This window comes from Uloborus diversus, chromosome 4 (genome assembly GCF_026930045.1).
Source record: "Uloborus diversus isolate 005 chromosome 4, Udiv.v.3.1, whole genome shotgun sequence".
Classification (NCBI taxonomy): Eukaryota; Metazoa; Arthropoda; class Arachnida; order Araneae; family Uloboridae; genus Uloborus; species Uloborus diversus.
The window spans coordinates 88,176,937-88,194,245 of NC_072734.1; the positions used below are offsets into that span (position 1 = coordinate 88,176,937).

Sequence of the window (17,309 nt, forward strand, 5' to 3'; positions counted from 1 at the left end):
TTATTTTTCTGAAAAAATCTTATTATTATCAAAATTAATGCAGTAAACTTTTTTTTTTTGGCGTTTTTAAATAATTTTTAAAACATTTTTTTATTTCAATGAAATTTTCATAATTTTTAAAATCCACGAATTATGTATATTATTCATTTATGTTACATTAGTAAATTTTTAAAAAAGGCTTAAAAATTGTACTTACTTTTTATCTTCATCTGACGGTCTTAGAGAATCTTGGTAAACCATCCAATAAATGTTATCAATCGACAAGCTCAGCTTTTTCAATCATGGTGCTTGTTACTCTTCCGAAAATGCGTAAAACTTTCACAAAAAACTTATGCCCGTGAATGGTAAAACTCAATCCCATCTTCGTTAATGCGTACAACTTTCACAAACAACACTATGTCATCGCATTAACGTTAATGCGTACAACTTTCACAAAAAACACTATGTCCGCGCATTAACAGTAATGGCTGGCGAGAAGTTCAAATCAGGGTTGCCGGCGATAACGCTTTAAAATTGGATTACCGTGTTATGATCGGAATAAAAATTTTTCCCTCTTGTTATGATAGTATCAAAGATAAAGCTATTATTTTCATTTAGTAGTGAGTTGCGCTCTTTTTTACGACAGCTCGGATGTAAATGATTGAGCTGGCGGCGTATTTTATTTATTCTCATTAGGTTTTTTTCGTTTTTCATTTCTTTTTTAATACAAACATTTCTGTTCAGTATATTTCGCAAACCTTTTATTCAGCGTAATATCAATGGTTTACGTTTAATTAGAATTATGAATCGTGTTGATACCTCCATTGGTTAATTTTTAATTGTTACATTAAGATGCTTTTTTAACCAACACGCATTCACTTTTCAGGCTCCGCGAGAGGCCATATCAGCCTTGTCAGAAACTAGGGGCGCGGTCCTTAGAAGGGCCCCGCTCTTGATAACTTTTTAGGGGGATGGGATCCGGAGAACAATCTGACAATGGATCCACCTTTTCCTTCGGCGGCCCTGTAGTTAATTTTCCCTTGTATTATAATTAAAAATAAAATAACTGATTGAAGAAGGCAGTTAATTTCTTGAAATTTCAAGTCCTCATCCCATCATACAGAACTATAAAAAGTTATCTATTGTTGAGTCACTATTTCAATTTTTCCGTAATTATGTCTCGTATTTCTGTTTCAACCGATATATCGGACGGATAGAAATCTAAATATCGTTACCGTGTTAATAGTTATATATCGATATATGACGGTATATCGCACAGCCCTAATTGTCACGTAGATTGAGTACACACTACATTGTAGAGATGAAAGCTGGTTTATTCTAAACAAGCGAGTTATCAGGCTACAAGGTCGCAACTACCAACTCTCAGCTCGAGAGAAGGTTTTTATACAGAAACTTAAGAACATCCGAGAACAATGCAAATTAAGGCTATTTATATGAATTTACATATTTCTACAAACTTAGAGAAAGGAAGGGAAGTAAAAGAGGAATGAACGAGAAAGTCACACCTGAGCCACGAACTCGCAATCTTCGGATTCCCAATCCAGCGTTCTAGCCGTTTCGCCAATCGGGCGTTTGCTTACTGAGCGAATTATGCCATTACTCCTACTTTAAAGCAACAGCGTCTCGCTGTGGGATGACTGTCTTTGCTTGGGAACGTGTAACAGATCCTGTGTACTCTTCGTTACGTCTGGATGTCCTCCTCAGGGGTCTATTTCGAGATGATTCTTTTGTTTGAGATTCATTTAAATTGACCTGGAACTCAGAGTCCTGGTTTTATGAACGGTAGTAGGGTTTCATTCATAAAACATGTACAACGTCACGAAGTTTCCGCCTTGAGGACATCGGGTCGAAATCTTGTACTTCATACGTTACATTGGATAGCTGTCTTACTACTTGATAGGGTCCAAAATATCTTTTTAGCAGTTTTTCCGAAAGTCTAACTTTACGAACGTTGGTGTAAATCCATGCTAAATCTCCTAAAGAATATTTTACTTCTCTATGCTTTGCATTGTAGTATCGAGAGTCCTTTTCTTGAGCTTCCAGTGTACGTATACGAAAGAGTTGCCTAGATTCTTCGGCTCGAGTCCGACCAACATAGTCCGAAGATATTTCACTTGGAATATGAGGAAACATGGTGTCTAATGTTGTTTCTGCATATACTAGATGTAAAGGCGGTAGTCTCTTGACGAGCGGTATTGTACGCGAATGTTACGAAAGGCAATATTTCGTCCCAATTTTTCTGATCTACATCGACATACATTGATAACATATCAGCTAAAGTTTTATTCAGACGTTCATTTAGGCCGTTGGTTTGGGGATGGTACGCCGTTGTCATTCGATGATCCACATTGCAGTATCTGTTAATTTCGGAAATAAGCTTTGACTGGATGACTTGTCCTCTATCGGTAATCATCGTTCTCGGTGATCCATGCTTTAAAACAATTTCTTCGACCACAAACCTCACGACATCAGAGGCTTCAGCAGATGGTAGAGCTCTTGTTACGGCAAAGCGAGTAAAATAGTCGGTACATACAATAATCTACTTGTTACCTTCTCTTGATTTGGGGAACCGTCCGAGCAGATCCATACCAGCACAATGAAAAGGTGCCTCAGTTGAAGGAATAGGCATTAAGACACCAGGTGTTTTTTTGAGGAACAGACATTCTTCGCTGACATTCTTTACAATGCATTACATAACGGCGAACATTGCGATAAAGTCCTGGCCAATAAAAACGTTTTCGTAATCTGTCGTAAGTTTTCGCAAATCCAAGATGGCCAGCTGTTGGTGCATCGTGAGAATGTCACAGTATTTCTAATCGCAAATGCTTAAGGATAACGTGCAATCACCTTTTTCCTGAATAGTCCAAATTTTTCTTGTATAAGATCTTTTCGATTAGTTCAAAATCTACATTCGTAGACGGTAGTAGCCTCTTGGATGCATTAGATTGAACGTATTTGAGTAACTCAGGATCTTTGCGTTGTTCATTCGCTAAATCAACATAGGAGGAGATAGAAGTAATATCCTCGAAATTGGAGCTGTCTTCGATAGGGTTTTTTGACAGGCTACTGGCGTCATTGTGTTTCTTTCCGCTTTTTTATACGATAGAGATGTCATATTCTTGGAGTCTCAAGGCCTACCTTGCCAAATCTCTCGAAAGGATCTTTTAGATTAGCCAACCAGCACAATGAATGATGGTCCATTACAATTGTGAAGGATTTCCCAAAGAGATAAGGACGGAATTTCATAATGGCCCATACAGCGGCAAGGCGCTCTCGTTCGGTTGTCGAATAATTTTGCTCTGCTTTTGACAGAGTTCTGGATGCATAAACTATGACTCTTTCCTTGTTTTTCTGATTTTGGACTAACACTGCACCGATACCGTAGCCGCTAGCGTCGGTGTGCAATTCTGTAGGTGCAGTTTCATGGAACAAAGCTAGTGTGTGGTCAGAAATTAGGGCTGTTTTTAACTCTTCGAAAGCTTCCTCTTGCGAAGGAGACCAAGCAAATTTGGAATCCCCCTTTAGTAAAATCTAAAGCGGCTGAGCCCGATGGCAGAAGTCTTTAATGAATCGTCGGTAATAGGAGCAAAGCCCAAGAAAGCTTGGACGTCATGGTTGTTCTTCGAATTGGGAAACTCTTGAACTGCTTTTATTTTATCAGGATCAGGTTTTACACCTTCACCCGACACTAGATGACCTAAAATCGTAACTTCTCTCGTCCCAAACAAACATTTTTTTTTTTTTTTTGGATTTAAAACCAGTCCGGCTTCTTGAATGCATTTTAGGATACTTGTCAACCTTTCTAAGTGTTCAGAGAAGGTTTGGGAGAATACCACTATGTCATCTAAGTAACACAAGCACATTTTCCATTTAAGGTGTCGTAATAAATTGTCCATCGTTCCTTCGAATGTTACTGGTGCGTTGCAAAGTCCAAATGGCATCTCTTTAAACTTGTACAAGCCTTCGCTGGTGACAAAAGCTGTTTTTTCACGGCACTTTTAGTCAACTTCGATCTGCCAATAGTCGGAAAACAGGTCCATGCTAGAGAAAAACTGCGATCCTATTAAGCAATCCAATGTGTCGTCAACCCTTGGTAAGAGATACACGTCTTTCTTTGTAACCTTGTTTAAACGGCGATAGTCCACGCAAAAACTCCAGTTACCATCACTCTTTCGCACCAGAATGACAGGCAAGGACCACGGGCTTTCAGATGACTGGATTGCGCCCTTCTGAAGCATCTTTCCTACTTCATCATGGATTATTCTTCTCTCAAATGGTGATACCCTATATGGTCTCTGCTTTACAGGAAAATGGTCACCGGTGTCAATTTTATGTTTACCCTGGATACGGCTTCAATCAGCGTCTATGTTTTCATTAAAAGCAACTGAAAATTGCTGCAGCAGCTCGCGCAGTTTCATCTATTGCTCATCACTAAGATTTGGGGCTAGCATATGGCTGTAATCCACTGGTGTCGTACTTTCTTTACTGATATCTTCAAATGAAGGTACTTCAAGAAGGACATTAACTTCGGTATTATCAGTTAATTCCACCAGTCCATTAGCGACCCATACATCACAATTTTTATCTAACATGTTCGTGACGGTGCGCGAAATTACAACTTATTGATTCATTGACAGAAAACGTATTCACTTCTATGAGAACATCTGCGTCTTTGTTGGCTATTGTGGGAGCAGATACTTGTATCTTCACTATTGAATGAGGAGGAATCCAATAGTCTCGCATAGCATAAACTCCGGATTGCGTTCGCGGGATTTCCTCAATTACTATGTCCTCAAACATAAACTTTTTTCCACAGTCTATGATGACCTGAGATGCTTTTAAGAAATCCCAACCAAGGATGACATTATGGCTAGTAAACTCAAACAGCTTTGTAATGTCCTTGATTGTGATCCGAAGGACACAGATTCCCATCAGACTCATGTAGCTACCATTAGCCACTTTTAAAAGAATGTTTTGTGATCGACGAAACATAACTTTTCTCAAATGACGTCGAAACTCCTCTGATATAACCGAAAAAGAAACTCCAGAGTTTTTAAGTGCTCGTATCGGTTGATTGTTGACAGCAATATCAATAAAATTTTCATGCATTGTGGCATCGGGAGGATTTTCAGGGATAGCGGCCTTACCCCCAAAGAAGGTCGCACTACTTAGTTTTTCTCGTTTTGACGACCTGGAGATCGATTGGATCTTCGGTACTGCAACGGTGATCTATAACGAGGGGTCGGCGATCGTCCTCGAGCTCGGCGAAGAGAACCTGTCATCTGGTCGTCTGATTTCATTGTCAGTACGGTAGTACGTAGGATGCGAAAGAGCGTCACGTGTATACCTGCTGCGAGATGCATCAAGAAGGGTTATCGGTAGTACGCCACAGGTCGGTCTTCCTCACAAATTGTTCTTGAACTGGGTTCGGTTTATTATACGTCAAATATGTATTATGCTTAGGCGGCGAGATGTTTCTACCAGATATAAGAGCAAAAGTTTTTTCAAGCTCTTCTCGTACTATGAATTCAATAGCTTGTACGCCGGATCGTGGCTCTTCAATTTGAGATGCAGTTAGTTTCTGTATCTCCTCATGGACGATCCTTCGGATCAGCGATGTTATATCTCGTTCTTCGTTGATCTATGCGATAGGGGCGACGTTAGGCAATCGCTTGAATTTTCGATTTCTTATACACTTCTGTTGCATTTCTACAATGTACTGGCACCAATTGATGAAATCAGTTGTAGATTTAATTTTCTTCATTAGTAATGCTTGGCATATATCTTCTGCTATCCCTTTCATTAAGTGAGAGACTTTGTCATCGGTCTGACATGCCCGGATCAGTTTGGTTGCATAGTCCCTATACGTCTTGAATATACGATTGGGTTGACTCGCCAGTTCTTTGAGCTCTACATTTTAAACAGTCCTTGGCTCGTCGTACACATGGATTGTATCACCGAATTTTAAGTTCTCTTTCAAAGACTTCCCATGAGCTCAAAAGATCTTCGTTATTTTCATGCCACGCTTTGGCAGTCCCATCAAGAAAGAAATAGACGTTAGGAAGACACAGAGTATCATCCCACTTGTTAAACTTCGACACTCTTAAGATAATCTTTTAACCACTTAATCCGATCTTGTCCCGTATCCTCTTTAAAGATGGTTAGTTACATATAGAGTAGAGTCCCGACTTACGCGAGGGATGCGTTCCAAGACCCCTGGCGTAAGTTGAAATTTCGCGTTGTAGAAAAGGGTACGTGTAAAAACTTTTATAAACATCCCCAATTATTTTAGACACTTGTGAACACCTCCTGAAACTGTTAAAAACCATTTCCTTACTAGACATTACACTTTCTTAAATAAAAAAAACTGAATTTTTATTTGTATTTAAAAAAATATTTTTATTCCGCAGAAAATACTGCTACGATGCACAAAATCAATTATCAATGGGAAAGTAAATTAAACCAGTACGGTACGTACAGTATGTAGTAAAAAAAAAAAAACAAGTGCACTATAGTTGTAATGTACAGTAGATTCAGTAATATTTGTTTGTTAAAAAAAAGTGAAGATGATGAAGATTTATGTTGTGTGATCAAAACGTCATTCTTATACAACGTTAAATACACAATAGAGTTGCTTCAAATGTTCTTTTATAACGTTTCAATCTGTGGCAACACACCTCTTCCTGGTTTCTTAAATTCGCAATAGAAGAGCAGCTTCCATTTTCATAATTTTTGCATTTTGCTTAGATACTGCTCGGTAAACTTTTACGGATTTCCTCTTTTTTTTGACACTTAATCGTATATATATGGAAGATTCATTCATACCTAATTGTCCTGCTATCTTCGACGCATTTTAAAGTTGTTCAAGCACATAAAAGCTTTAGCTTTAAATTGTGGGATTTTTTCTTTTTTCTTTCTGTATTTACAAACTTTAGATGAAACAGCGCTAATAGATGTCATTGTATTTCATGAGCTTTTATAATTAGACTGAAAAAATAAATGGAAAATGAGAAGTAGTTATTTGTGTAAGCGATGTTCAGACTAGTACGGTGTGGGAACTTCCGCTGCCAGTGATGCTAAAGTGATGAAGGTGCATTCACCAAAAATATATTTTTAGTAGTCAATAACAAGGTCGATACTTACACACTGCGATTCATTTTCGAAAAGTTTCATGTTGCGGACGAGGAATTCGCGTTTGGTCTAAAATTCTTTACTGGTGAAAAAATCGCGTTATAGTCATTTCGCATAAGTCGGATCGCGTTGTATCGGGAGTCGACTGTAGTTTAATTACATATGTATTTATTAAAAGTTAAAATAATCCTCCCAGTAAATGTATCGAGCCACGAAACGACATTAAAAGTTTCAGTAAAATGCAAAAAAAGCTCTATGCAAACTATTTTTCACAACAATAAAAGCTTTATTTTATTGAAACCAAAAAACCAAATACGGGGACAACAAATAAAAGGAAAAATAATCACCGAGACTTGAAATGCATTGTGACGCACGTATATGTAATCTTTTGGCGTCACAAAGTTTGACAACAATTTGGCAACACTATTTTTCTTGCTATTTAATAGTCACGTTAAAATCGGAGTGGGACGATTATCTCGGCGCCGAACATGCGAAATTGGCGAAAACTTTTTCTATTGCTAAAATTGCTGCAGTCAATGTTTGTTCTTCTAACATTTTGTTGGAATTTTTATTGTTTTTTAATTAATTGATGCATTTATTTGGCGAATTATTTTACACTTCTTTAATTGATCTTTAGCTGGATTACACATTACAGTAATGCGGATGCTTCCTAATGCTGTTTAATTTAGATTTGGCGGATTACTTAGCTCTTAAAATAGCTCAATTTAATTTTCCAACAAATTTTTCATTTTAATGTCACTTTATGTTACTGAATGGCTTTTTTTTAGCAAATAATTTAAAAGTTTGTGGGACTTTTCAAGCTTTTTAGTCGCCTAATTTATTTATATGGCAAAATTTATCCACATTAAATTTCCTCGTAATGTGTAAGCATTTGAAATTTTTAACAGGTTTGATTTTATGTGCTTTAACTGTTATTATTTTTATTTATTTATTTTTTAAACATGCAAAAGTTTTGTTCCAAAAAAATTGAGGGAATTTTTTTATTTTTCTAAATATGCTGGAAAGTAGGTTTTTAAAAATCTTTATATAAAAAGCTGCCATATTTTCATTTTTTGAAATTTTTATTGACATGCTTTTCCTGGTAAATTCATTATTGTTTTAATGTGCTTTTAAATGATTTAAATTCTTGTTCTTTAACATACAACGTACTTCTTAATGATATAAATTGTAATGCATATTGATCGATACTAACGATCAGTTTCATGGCTAAAATTTTATTTCATATGTTTTCTACATATTTTTCTTTCAAATAATTGTATCTCTAAGCACTTTTCGAGTTTTTTTATTTAAATGTAAATAAGTACCTTGTTTTTCTTACTTACACGACTTGTCATTCTTCTGAAAGGGTGACAAGTTCCAATCTCATCATCTGTATGGTCCCTTAATACTTTGAAATGGAATATCTCCTTGAGTTTTGGTCGCACAAAAGTCAAGCTTTTGTGTCAGTAATAGTTTTCAATGGAAATTATTTCTCTAATTCTTCTTGCTCACGAATAAACTTTAACGATCCCTCAGCTGGGACGTCCCAGGCTCGACTAGAATTACGATGTTCCCTCAAAGGGGACAGCGGAATATACAGGGAACCTTCAACAGTATAATAAAGTTTTTCTCTTTGTCAAAAAAGTCTGTCCGTTCTTGTTCATAACTATTCTATAACAAAAAGAAAAAATAAAATAATTCTTGACAACAATTATAACTATTCAATGCTGATAATAGCTAGTCACAAATTCAGCACCATACATATTTATTCATGATGTTTACTTCTATTTAGGCTCTCTAGATCTAGCGTCAGTAGCGATGCTTCCAGTTCACGTCCAGGATGTTCCAGCATCAAAGAGCGTGCTGCTCTGAACGCATCAAACTTCAGAAAACCTGTTGCTGGAATTAATGGCGAGGTTGTTCCTCATTTCGTTCGAGGAGCAACATTCTCCAATTTAAAGGATAAGCCGAGGCTGTGCCGGCAAGGTGCTGTAAGCGATGACGGATCAAAACATCCTGTTTACAGAGGTGGACCCACTGAGACTGCTATCATGAGGAAAGGGGTTGTGCCATTGAATGTGCCTCCTCCTATGAAGAAGGGTGTATGTGCCACCTGTGGCAGGAGAGAGACTCTGCCTTCCTTAAGGTTCGTTGTCTTTTCGATTTTCTGTTAGATATTTTCTGTTTGCCTTGCTTAAATGCTGGTAAATGTGTAGATAGCAGCCCAAAATGTGATTTAGGAGGATTGAATATGTAGCAAAAACATGAAAGTGTGGAAGCAGTTAATGATTACAACTACTATTGGTGTTAATCGTTTTAGACGAAAATACAAAAACGTATTTGTCTATCAATCTTCGTCTGAGTGCCAGAGACGAATAATTGTCCGATTTCACTTGTTATAGAACATACAGAACACCTTATATTCTACTTGTTGCCAATGATTTCTCTAATTTGCTAACCAATCGAAAACGAAGAATATTAAAAATTAATTCATAAATAGAACTCGTAAGGTGTCTGAAAATCGATTAGCTTGATTTTGGATCGCCATTGAAGAAATTAAAACCTACTACATTTATTTACACGCATTTATTGATTTATTTATTTATTTTTCCAGGTTAAAAAAAAAACTTTTCACAGACGATAAAGCAAGCATTATGTTTTTCTTCTTTTAGGATACATATCCAAACGATATTTAACTGTGCGTAAAGAAATCATAAGTATAGCAAATTATAAAAAGTAGTGAAGAAACTTTCGGAACTTTCTGCAATTATCTCGTGGAAACCAGCCACGAAGAAAGCAGTGAGGCTAACACTTCCAAATTAATAACATTCCAACCAAATTAATAACATAATTAATAACAATAAAAAATTTCGTTGACAAAAGTCGGAAAAGAAATTTGAAAACATGTCACTAGCAAATTATGGTTCTTATAGTTGATCTACAAGATGTTGCAAAACTAATGGTCCATACTAAAAGGGATGATAGACATTGCCAAAACAAACAACTTTCACAGAGCAATGTGGGGTCGGAAAGCAAACGGCAGGCCGGGGAGAGTACTGGGTTCCCAGAAATAGGGAATGTAATAAAAACTAAAAATAACAATATGAAGAAAAATATCCTTTATTTATAACTACGTTATTTAAATGGACACAAATACTGTAACTTCCTCCAGCAGGTGTTGCCCGATTTCTGAACATGTACCAGAAAATGTTCGAGGCATTATGTCGATCCAACAAGACGGAGCACCAGCTGATATTTCCAGGAATATTCGAAACTACCTGGATACTGCATTTCTGAGCAGATGAATTGGCCATGAAGGGTGAGACACTTGGCCTCCCAGATCTTCTGATTTGTCCTACCTAGATTTTGTTCTCTGGGGGCAGCTAAAAAGTGTCGTGTATGAGACGCCCATCGCGAAACCAGAAGACCTTTCCCGAAAAAGCGCTGCAGACCTTTATGATCTGACATGAATATTCTACATGTGCGTTGTTCAATTGGATCGCTGACATAAAGCTTGTTTTGCAGCTGGCGGACGCTGATTCTCATTTGAGCGTTTGTAATAAATAAAGGTTCTTTGTCTTCATATTGTTATTCTTGATCTTTATTGCATTCCCCATTTCTGCGAACAAAGTACCCTCTCCCGGCCTGCTGTTTGCTTTCCGATCCCACATTACATTGTGAAAGTTGTTTGTTTTGACAAGGTCTATATAACCCCTTTCAATATGGACCATTAGTTTTGCAAAACTCAGTGTAAAAAAAATGCCCTTAGCCTCCCAATTCCTCCTGTTCCCTTAGTTCCCGATTGATTAATGCTTGTAGTATAATCCACAGGTTCAAAAGTAAGGAACTTGAAGACAAGTTCAACTGTTTCTACAATCGTCTCGTCGAAACGAGTCACGAAGAAAGCAGTGAGGCAAACACTTCTAAGGACGACCATATGCTATCCTCCTCTACCGATGACCGGCACAAGACAGATTCTGGTAAAGAAACCGCCGACACATCTTTATCTGAGCAGCCCAGTGAAGACTTGGATAGCTCAGTTGGACCACCTCCTCCACCACTAAAACCACCTGCAACTCTGAGGGTTGAAAACACCAGGTATAAGATTGTTCATACTGATCAAGAAACCATACGATAGTGTAATAATGGAAAAAAAATCGAAATAGTAGCAATGGAAAGAACATACAAAACATGTTTTTGGAGGAATACATTATTTACCCTCGTGTCCCCATGTGTTGTCGAAATAAAGTCTGCCAAAGTTTTAAGAAAAGTTGCGAAATTTAGCGAGTTTCGGTGAGTAGATATGGAAGACATGTTGTTGTTGTTGCTTATCTCCGATGTCTGTCCACTTCAGGCCACATCGATTAATCCGTTGATACGTAGAAAGCAGAGTACAAAATGGAGACTGTGTAATTCATTGAGGTGTAAATGTCTTCTCTATAGAGTCTCAAATATTCCAGTAAGTTCTCAGCAGAAGAATGATGGGAAAGACACTTGTTGCAGTGTAGGAAGACATTATTGCGTTCAATAAAAGAAAGGTACCTATAGTTGTGGTAATCCTAACCTGGCTGCGTAGTAATGCTGTAATTTGGATTTGTGTACCTTTCACAATACTGCCAGGTTAGCTTTACCCTAACTATAGTGTGCCGCTCTATAACACTGTCTATGAGGCCCTCTCGAATTCCTGGTCTGAAAGGTAAAGTTCGGGACTCTTTCCACGTACCGATCATGAACGAGTGGAATCTGCCAGTTCTGCATGGTGCGAGATTTTTTTTCCTGGAGACATCTTCCACACTCTTCGCAGATGCAGACGTGAAGTCCACGAAGGACCTTCAATTTTTCTGCCAAGTCACTGAATTTGGCGACTTTTTTAAAGATTTCAGCAGATATTAAGACCTTATATCTTAAAAACGGGTAAGACTAGGGTAAATAATTTTTGCATTAAAAATATGTCCTAATATGCTCTTCCGATGTCTACCTATTTATTTTTTTCATTATAGCGCTTTTTGTTTGGTTCTCTGGTGAGTGGAGTGCCATATTATTACATCCATTGCGAGAAATATTTTTAGATTACAATTATATTACAATGTTACTGAATATGGCCATGTACAGTGAAATACGTTTAACACAAAAAAATCGGCTAACACGAAATAGTATAATCGTCCGGTCAGTATACTGTGCTGTTCAGTCCAAATCTTTTAGCCCGAAAAAATATTTTGGTCCCCTCAATTTCGTGTTAAAAGATGTTAAACCTTTTTGCACTGTAAGTAATATTCAAGGAATACCCATTCATAACAATATGAAACTTACTACAATGTAATAAAGTGTTTTTAGTAAATTATGCAAAATTCATTCTCGCTATCATCGGGTTTTACAGTTCAAGGAAATTATAACGAAAATCATTGGTTCATCAATCATGCTACATCATTGAGGACGGTTGTGTGTCACCTAATCGTTTACCGATCTTAAGATTAAAATGTTTGTTCCACAAAAGAAGAATTTGTTGTCACTTTTCTGCAATCAATAACACTCAGGGCTGCACGGGTCATGGAAATCCTGGAAAGTTATGGGGGGAAAAAACAAATTTCAGACCTGGCAAAGTCATAGAAAATTAATATTTTCATTAAAAGTCATGGAAATTTATTTAAAGTCATGAAAAAATGTCTTGAGTAATAAGAAAGTAACAATATCTAAAACAGCACTAGAAATATTGAGTGATTTAGATAATATTGCATGTAACTTGAACAATCTCAGTATAACAAGTCCGAGTTTTGGAATCCGATTTCATCCGCTTCTGTAACAGTCGCTCGCCTTTTTTTGTAATGTGATTTTACTATTAGGACATCACTAATTTTGAATTCACCATTATTTTTTGCACTTTTTATACTTTATATTCTGTAGCAGTGGACTTGCACTTTCTTGATTTTGCCACGCCCCCTCAAAAAGTGTAATTCAATTGCACCCGAGTTCGTTTCAACTACTTGTAAAAAATTCATTATTAAATTTACCAGAGTTTATCTTAATATGTTGAAGGCTTTAGAAAATGAAGATTTTAGTCGGGCAATAGAACATAGAAATAGGGGAATTCTAATACTCTAAAACCGTGGTGCCCAACATACAGCTCGTTAAACTGATCCCCTTGTGGCCAGCAGAAATATCTGATTTAGAAAAATGAAAAATCTGAAAAACGTGGCTTTACTTTAATGAACGAATATAGTATGTTCAGTTACATTGGTGAGTAGATGCACTATTGACACCAAAGGGCAATGTTTTTGTGAAGTAAATTTACTATTGGTAACTTAGTAATGACCCATTCAATTTTTGTCCCATTCATTACTATTCTGCCCTATTTATTAAATATTTGTTAGCCATTTAAACGTCAGTGTTTTGCATTTTTACTTTATTTGAATTGATATGATGAAGACAAGTAAGAATAATTTATTAGTTTCTGCAATGCACTGATATTTTTTCAGTCACAAGTACGTGCCCTCCAATGAATAACCTTCAATGAGGTATTGGCACTCACATAAAAGTTTTTCGAAAACCCATTTCCGAAAGTTGGCAAGTTTGGCATTTAATAGTACTATTCTCTTCGTATAACAAGGTCATGAAAATTTTTATGAAGTCATGAAAAGTCTTGGAAAAGTCATGGAAATTTTTTATCCAAATTGAGTATGAACCCTGATACACTTCAATTTTTTCTTTATTCTTGAATCTCTAATTCCTGGAAACTTGTATTTTTTAGGCCTGGAACTACTCCTCAGACGTCATCAGCAGCACAACGCAGTAAACCACACAAGCCGCGAGGCTCGCCAAAAGTTCATGTCAGCTCCGACAACATCACAAAAAGCAAATCCCGTAGCATGTCCAATCTGGGATTGGATCTAAGACTGTTTTCTAGACAACGAAAAGCTGCTTCGGACAATTCACTGAAGCAAATTTCTTTGAAGAATTTACCCCATTTTCTACGTTCCCTCTCTAGTCAGAGTACTGAAACACAAGGCAAAACGCCAATCCTCTTCAAAAGTCGCAGTGGGCAGCAACTCTCGGCAACGTATTACCCGGCAGACAGCGGGCCAATACCTTATTGTCGAAGCGATTCCACGATTGTTGGTCCAGACGTGCTTCCTTGGGGAAGGTTAGATGACGGTTTGCCTGGTGACCGAAGTAGACAACGGTTAACTCCAGAACGCGAACCAACACCGTATTGCCAAAGTGATTCCACCATCGTTGCACAAGATATCCTCTCTTGGAGAAGGACGGATGATAATTCACATAGTGACCAAAGTAGGCAAGAACGAACTCCAGAACGTAAACGAATGTCGTTCTACCAAAGTGACACTGCAATCACGTCTGACGCGTTCCAGTGGGGATCCTTGAACAGAATTAATGATCCAGACAGGGACGAGTTCTTGTCTTCTGGTGCTGATGACGCGGACATAGACGATGAAGAAGAATTAAAAATTGTTGAAAAGTCCAAAGTTCTGGTCAGGCGAAAGGGGGAATCGAGGGTAAAAGAGGAACAACCTGTAGGATCACAACAGCCATTGTGTGTAACAAATAGTACTGCTAGTGAAGATACACCTCTTATTGACAGGGAGGTGAAACCTGCTTCCTGATTTGAGTAGAAAGATAATGTATTGGTGCTTATAAATATATTTTCTTCTTGTCAATTGAAACTTAAGATGTACGAACAGTTCCGTTTTGATTTCTTGATGTATTAGTCAAAATGTGATCAAAGTGCTGGTAAGCAGACACAACTTACAACTGTAATTTGGAAAAAATACTGAAATTTACATTTTAAGGTGCTTTATTTTTATTGTAAAAAGTTTCGATGATTTTCATATGTGAAATAATCCTTTCCTCACACAGTTTGTTGCGATAACAGTTGAGTAAACATATACATCAGACCTTGGGGTCAGATCCGGTAGTTTTGATGTTTTAGTGAGTTGTTTATGATATTGGTTCAATAAATAACCCAAGTTTTGACCTTAATCGCCGAACTCAATCTTTTCATAAATCGAAAAGAAAGTGAAATTTAGACTAAACTGTAGTTTTTACCGATTTAACCCTAAACGACTAGTTTTTCAAGAATACCCGCGATGAAAGTTTTTAAAGTGGACTAAATTTGCTACCATAAGAATCTAAAACTCTCTTTGGTCCCAGTACTTTTCCGAACTTCGTAAGTTTAGCAATATTTTGTCGGTCTGAATGACTTCATCTCGAAAACTATTGGGTCTAAAGAGAAAGATCTAGCTTCATATAGTAGTTAAGTTGATTTAATCTACTTTTAAAACGCTCACAGTAGGTATTTTTGAAAAACTAGTCGTTTAGAGTTAAAATTAGGGAAAACGACAGTACACTACAATTTCACGGAATTCGATTCATGACTAGGTTGCGTTCGGCGTTCGAAGTCAAAACCTTGGAGTATTTATTTATTGAAACAATGTCATAAGAAACTCAGCAAAAATCAGAACTACTGGATTTGACGCCCCCCCCCCCTTTTAAACGAAAAGGTTACTGGGACTGTAAAACCTGTTATATTTATAGTTTCTTTTATGTTAAATTAAATAAAAGGATGTCCTAAGAAATTGTAAATACTGGTAGGTACAGAAAAAATCCGTTAAACTTGGGAGATTTGTTTATGTCAGAAAAGAAGTAGAGAAAAGGAAGATATGTGACAAAAACTAATGGATTATAAGTGAAACCGTTTGTAATAACGTAATACACATTGTTTTAAAATGAAGACAAATTATTTATTTTTTAACGTTGTTTTATTGAATTAATGTACTGAAATCTTTTCAAGAATTACTTTACTTAACTATTTTGACACAGAGTTTAAATTCACTTTTAATGTTTCTACTGTAATTACACTATTAATGATTGCATTTCCTAATGGGAGAAACTAGGGAGGTTTGACTCGCTTTTTATGAAAATGTGTTTCTATTTTGTTTCTGAATGTTCAAAAATTTCCAAATTCACATTTTTGTTATCGTGTAATATCCGACAACATTTTACAATGGTTTTTTTAAATTAAACTTATACATTTGTCTTTTAATATTCTATATTTTTCAAGAGTGTCTTAACTAGGTCAAGCCTCCCCATTAGAGGGAGATATGACACATTATAAGAGAGGTTTCGCGTACAGATAGTAAAAGTTATTTAAATCATGCTGAAACAATTGCATGTCGAATGAGGTGCTACTGCAAGGTACCGACAACAGTTATATCTAAAGAAATTAAAATTAGATTCATTGACCAATTTATGACATATGTGATGATTATAATTTCTAGAAATTATGTGAAAATTCTGTGCCTCTATTGATCATTGAAGGAGGAAGCTTAATGATTTCTGTTTTGGACACTGTTGCTGCAACTTCTTTTTCCGCACAGAAAAAACGAAGTTATATGCATCAGAGCTTCAAATAAAATTTATCGAAAATACATGTTCATTTACTTTCTTGGAACAACCAATTTAATGTATTCAGATGGCTGGGGCAGCTCTTTAGACTAGGTAGTAGGGACCCAACCCATAAAGTCAACTTCACAATTCCAGATGGTGCGCGCAAGAGGGGCCGCCCCCCAACCAGATGGCTCGACTGTGCCGAAAAAGACTTAAAAACTGTTGGCCTCAGTGGATGGAGGAAATCTGTTTCTGACAGGGCGGGATGGAGGAAACTGATTGAGACGGTCTTGGCCTGCCCTAGGTTGTATTGCCGAAAAAGAAGAAGAATTTAATGTAACGCTTTATTTGGTTTTAAAGTTTGCTTCTCACTGCCTCATATTCGCTTTATCAAGGACATTTGAAAAATACGTTTTGTACCACCTTTAACTTTTTCATGTATTTATTTTGTTTATTTTCACATTATAAAATAAAAGGTATTCAGTTATAACAAAATAAAGCCTAGCTAATAACTGAAGAAAGTAAAGATAAGTTGACTATCTTAATAAGTTTGCTAACAAATTAGAAAAGCAAAATTCAGTTACATTCAATTTGATCTGAATATTAGGTAAACAGAAAGCTCTTCAAATGAATATCCAAATCATATCTAGCGGCTTTGCTTGCAAGTACAAAAAATATCTTTAATTTAAGCTAAAAACATTTCTTTTTAAAACTAATCAGGTTCAAAAATTATTACACCATCAAATGAAGCTAATTGGGGAAGATTGACTCGGGTA

General features: G+C 36.6%; 1 protein-coding gene across 1 annotated transcript in view; it reads left to right on the forward strand.

The window, feature by feature from the left end:
- Window positions 1-15,208, forward strand: part of LOC129220694 (leucine-rich repeat-containing G-protein coupled receptor 5-like) — an 89,024-nt gene extending 73,816 nt beyond the window's left edge. Inside the window, exons 18-20 of the mRNA XM_054855124.1 lie at window positions 8,924-9,277; window positions 10,963-11,229; window positions 13,877-15,208. Coding sequence (XP_054711099.1) covers window positions 8,924-9,277; window positions 10,963-11,229; window positions 13,877-14,750 — 1,495 coding nt within the window. The 3' untranslated portion in view covers window positions 14,751-15,208. The remainder of the gene's footprint in view (window positions 1-8,923; window positions 9,278-10,962; window positions 11,230-13,876) is intronic.
- The last annotated feature ends 2,101 nt before the right edge of the window (window positions 15,209-17,309 follow it).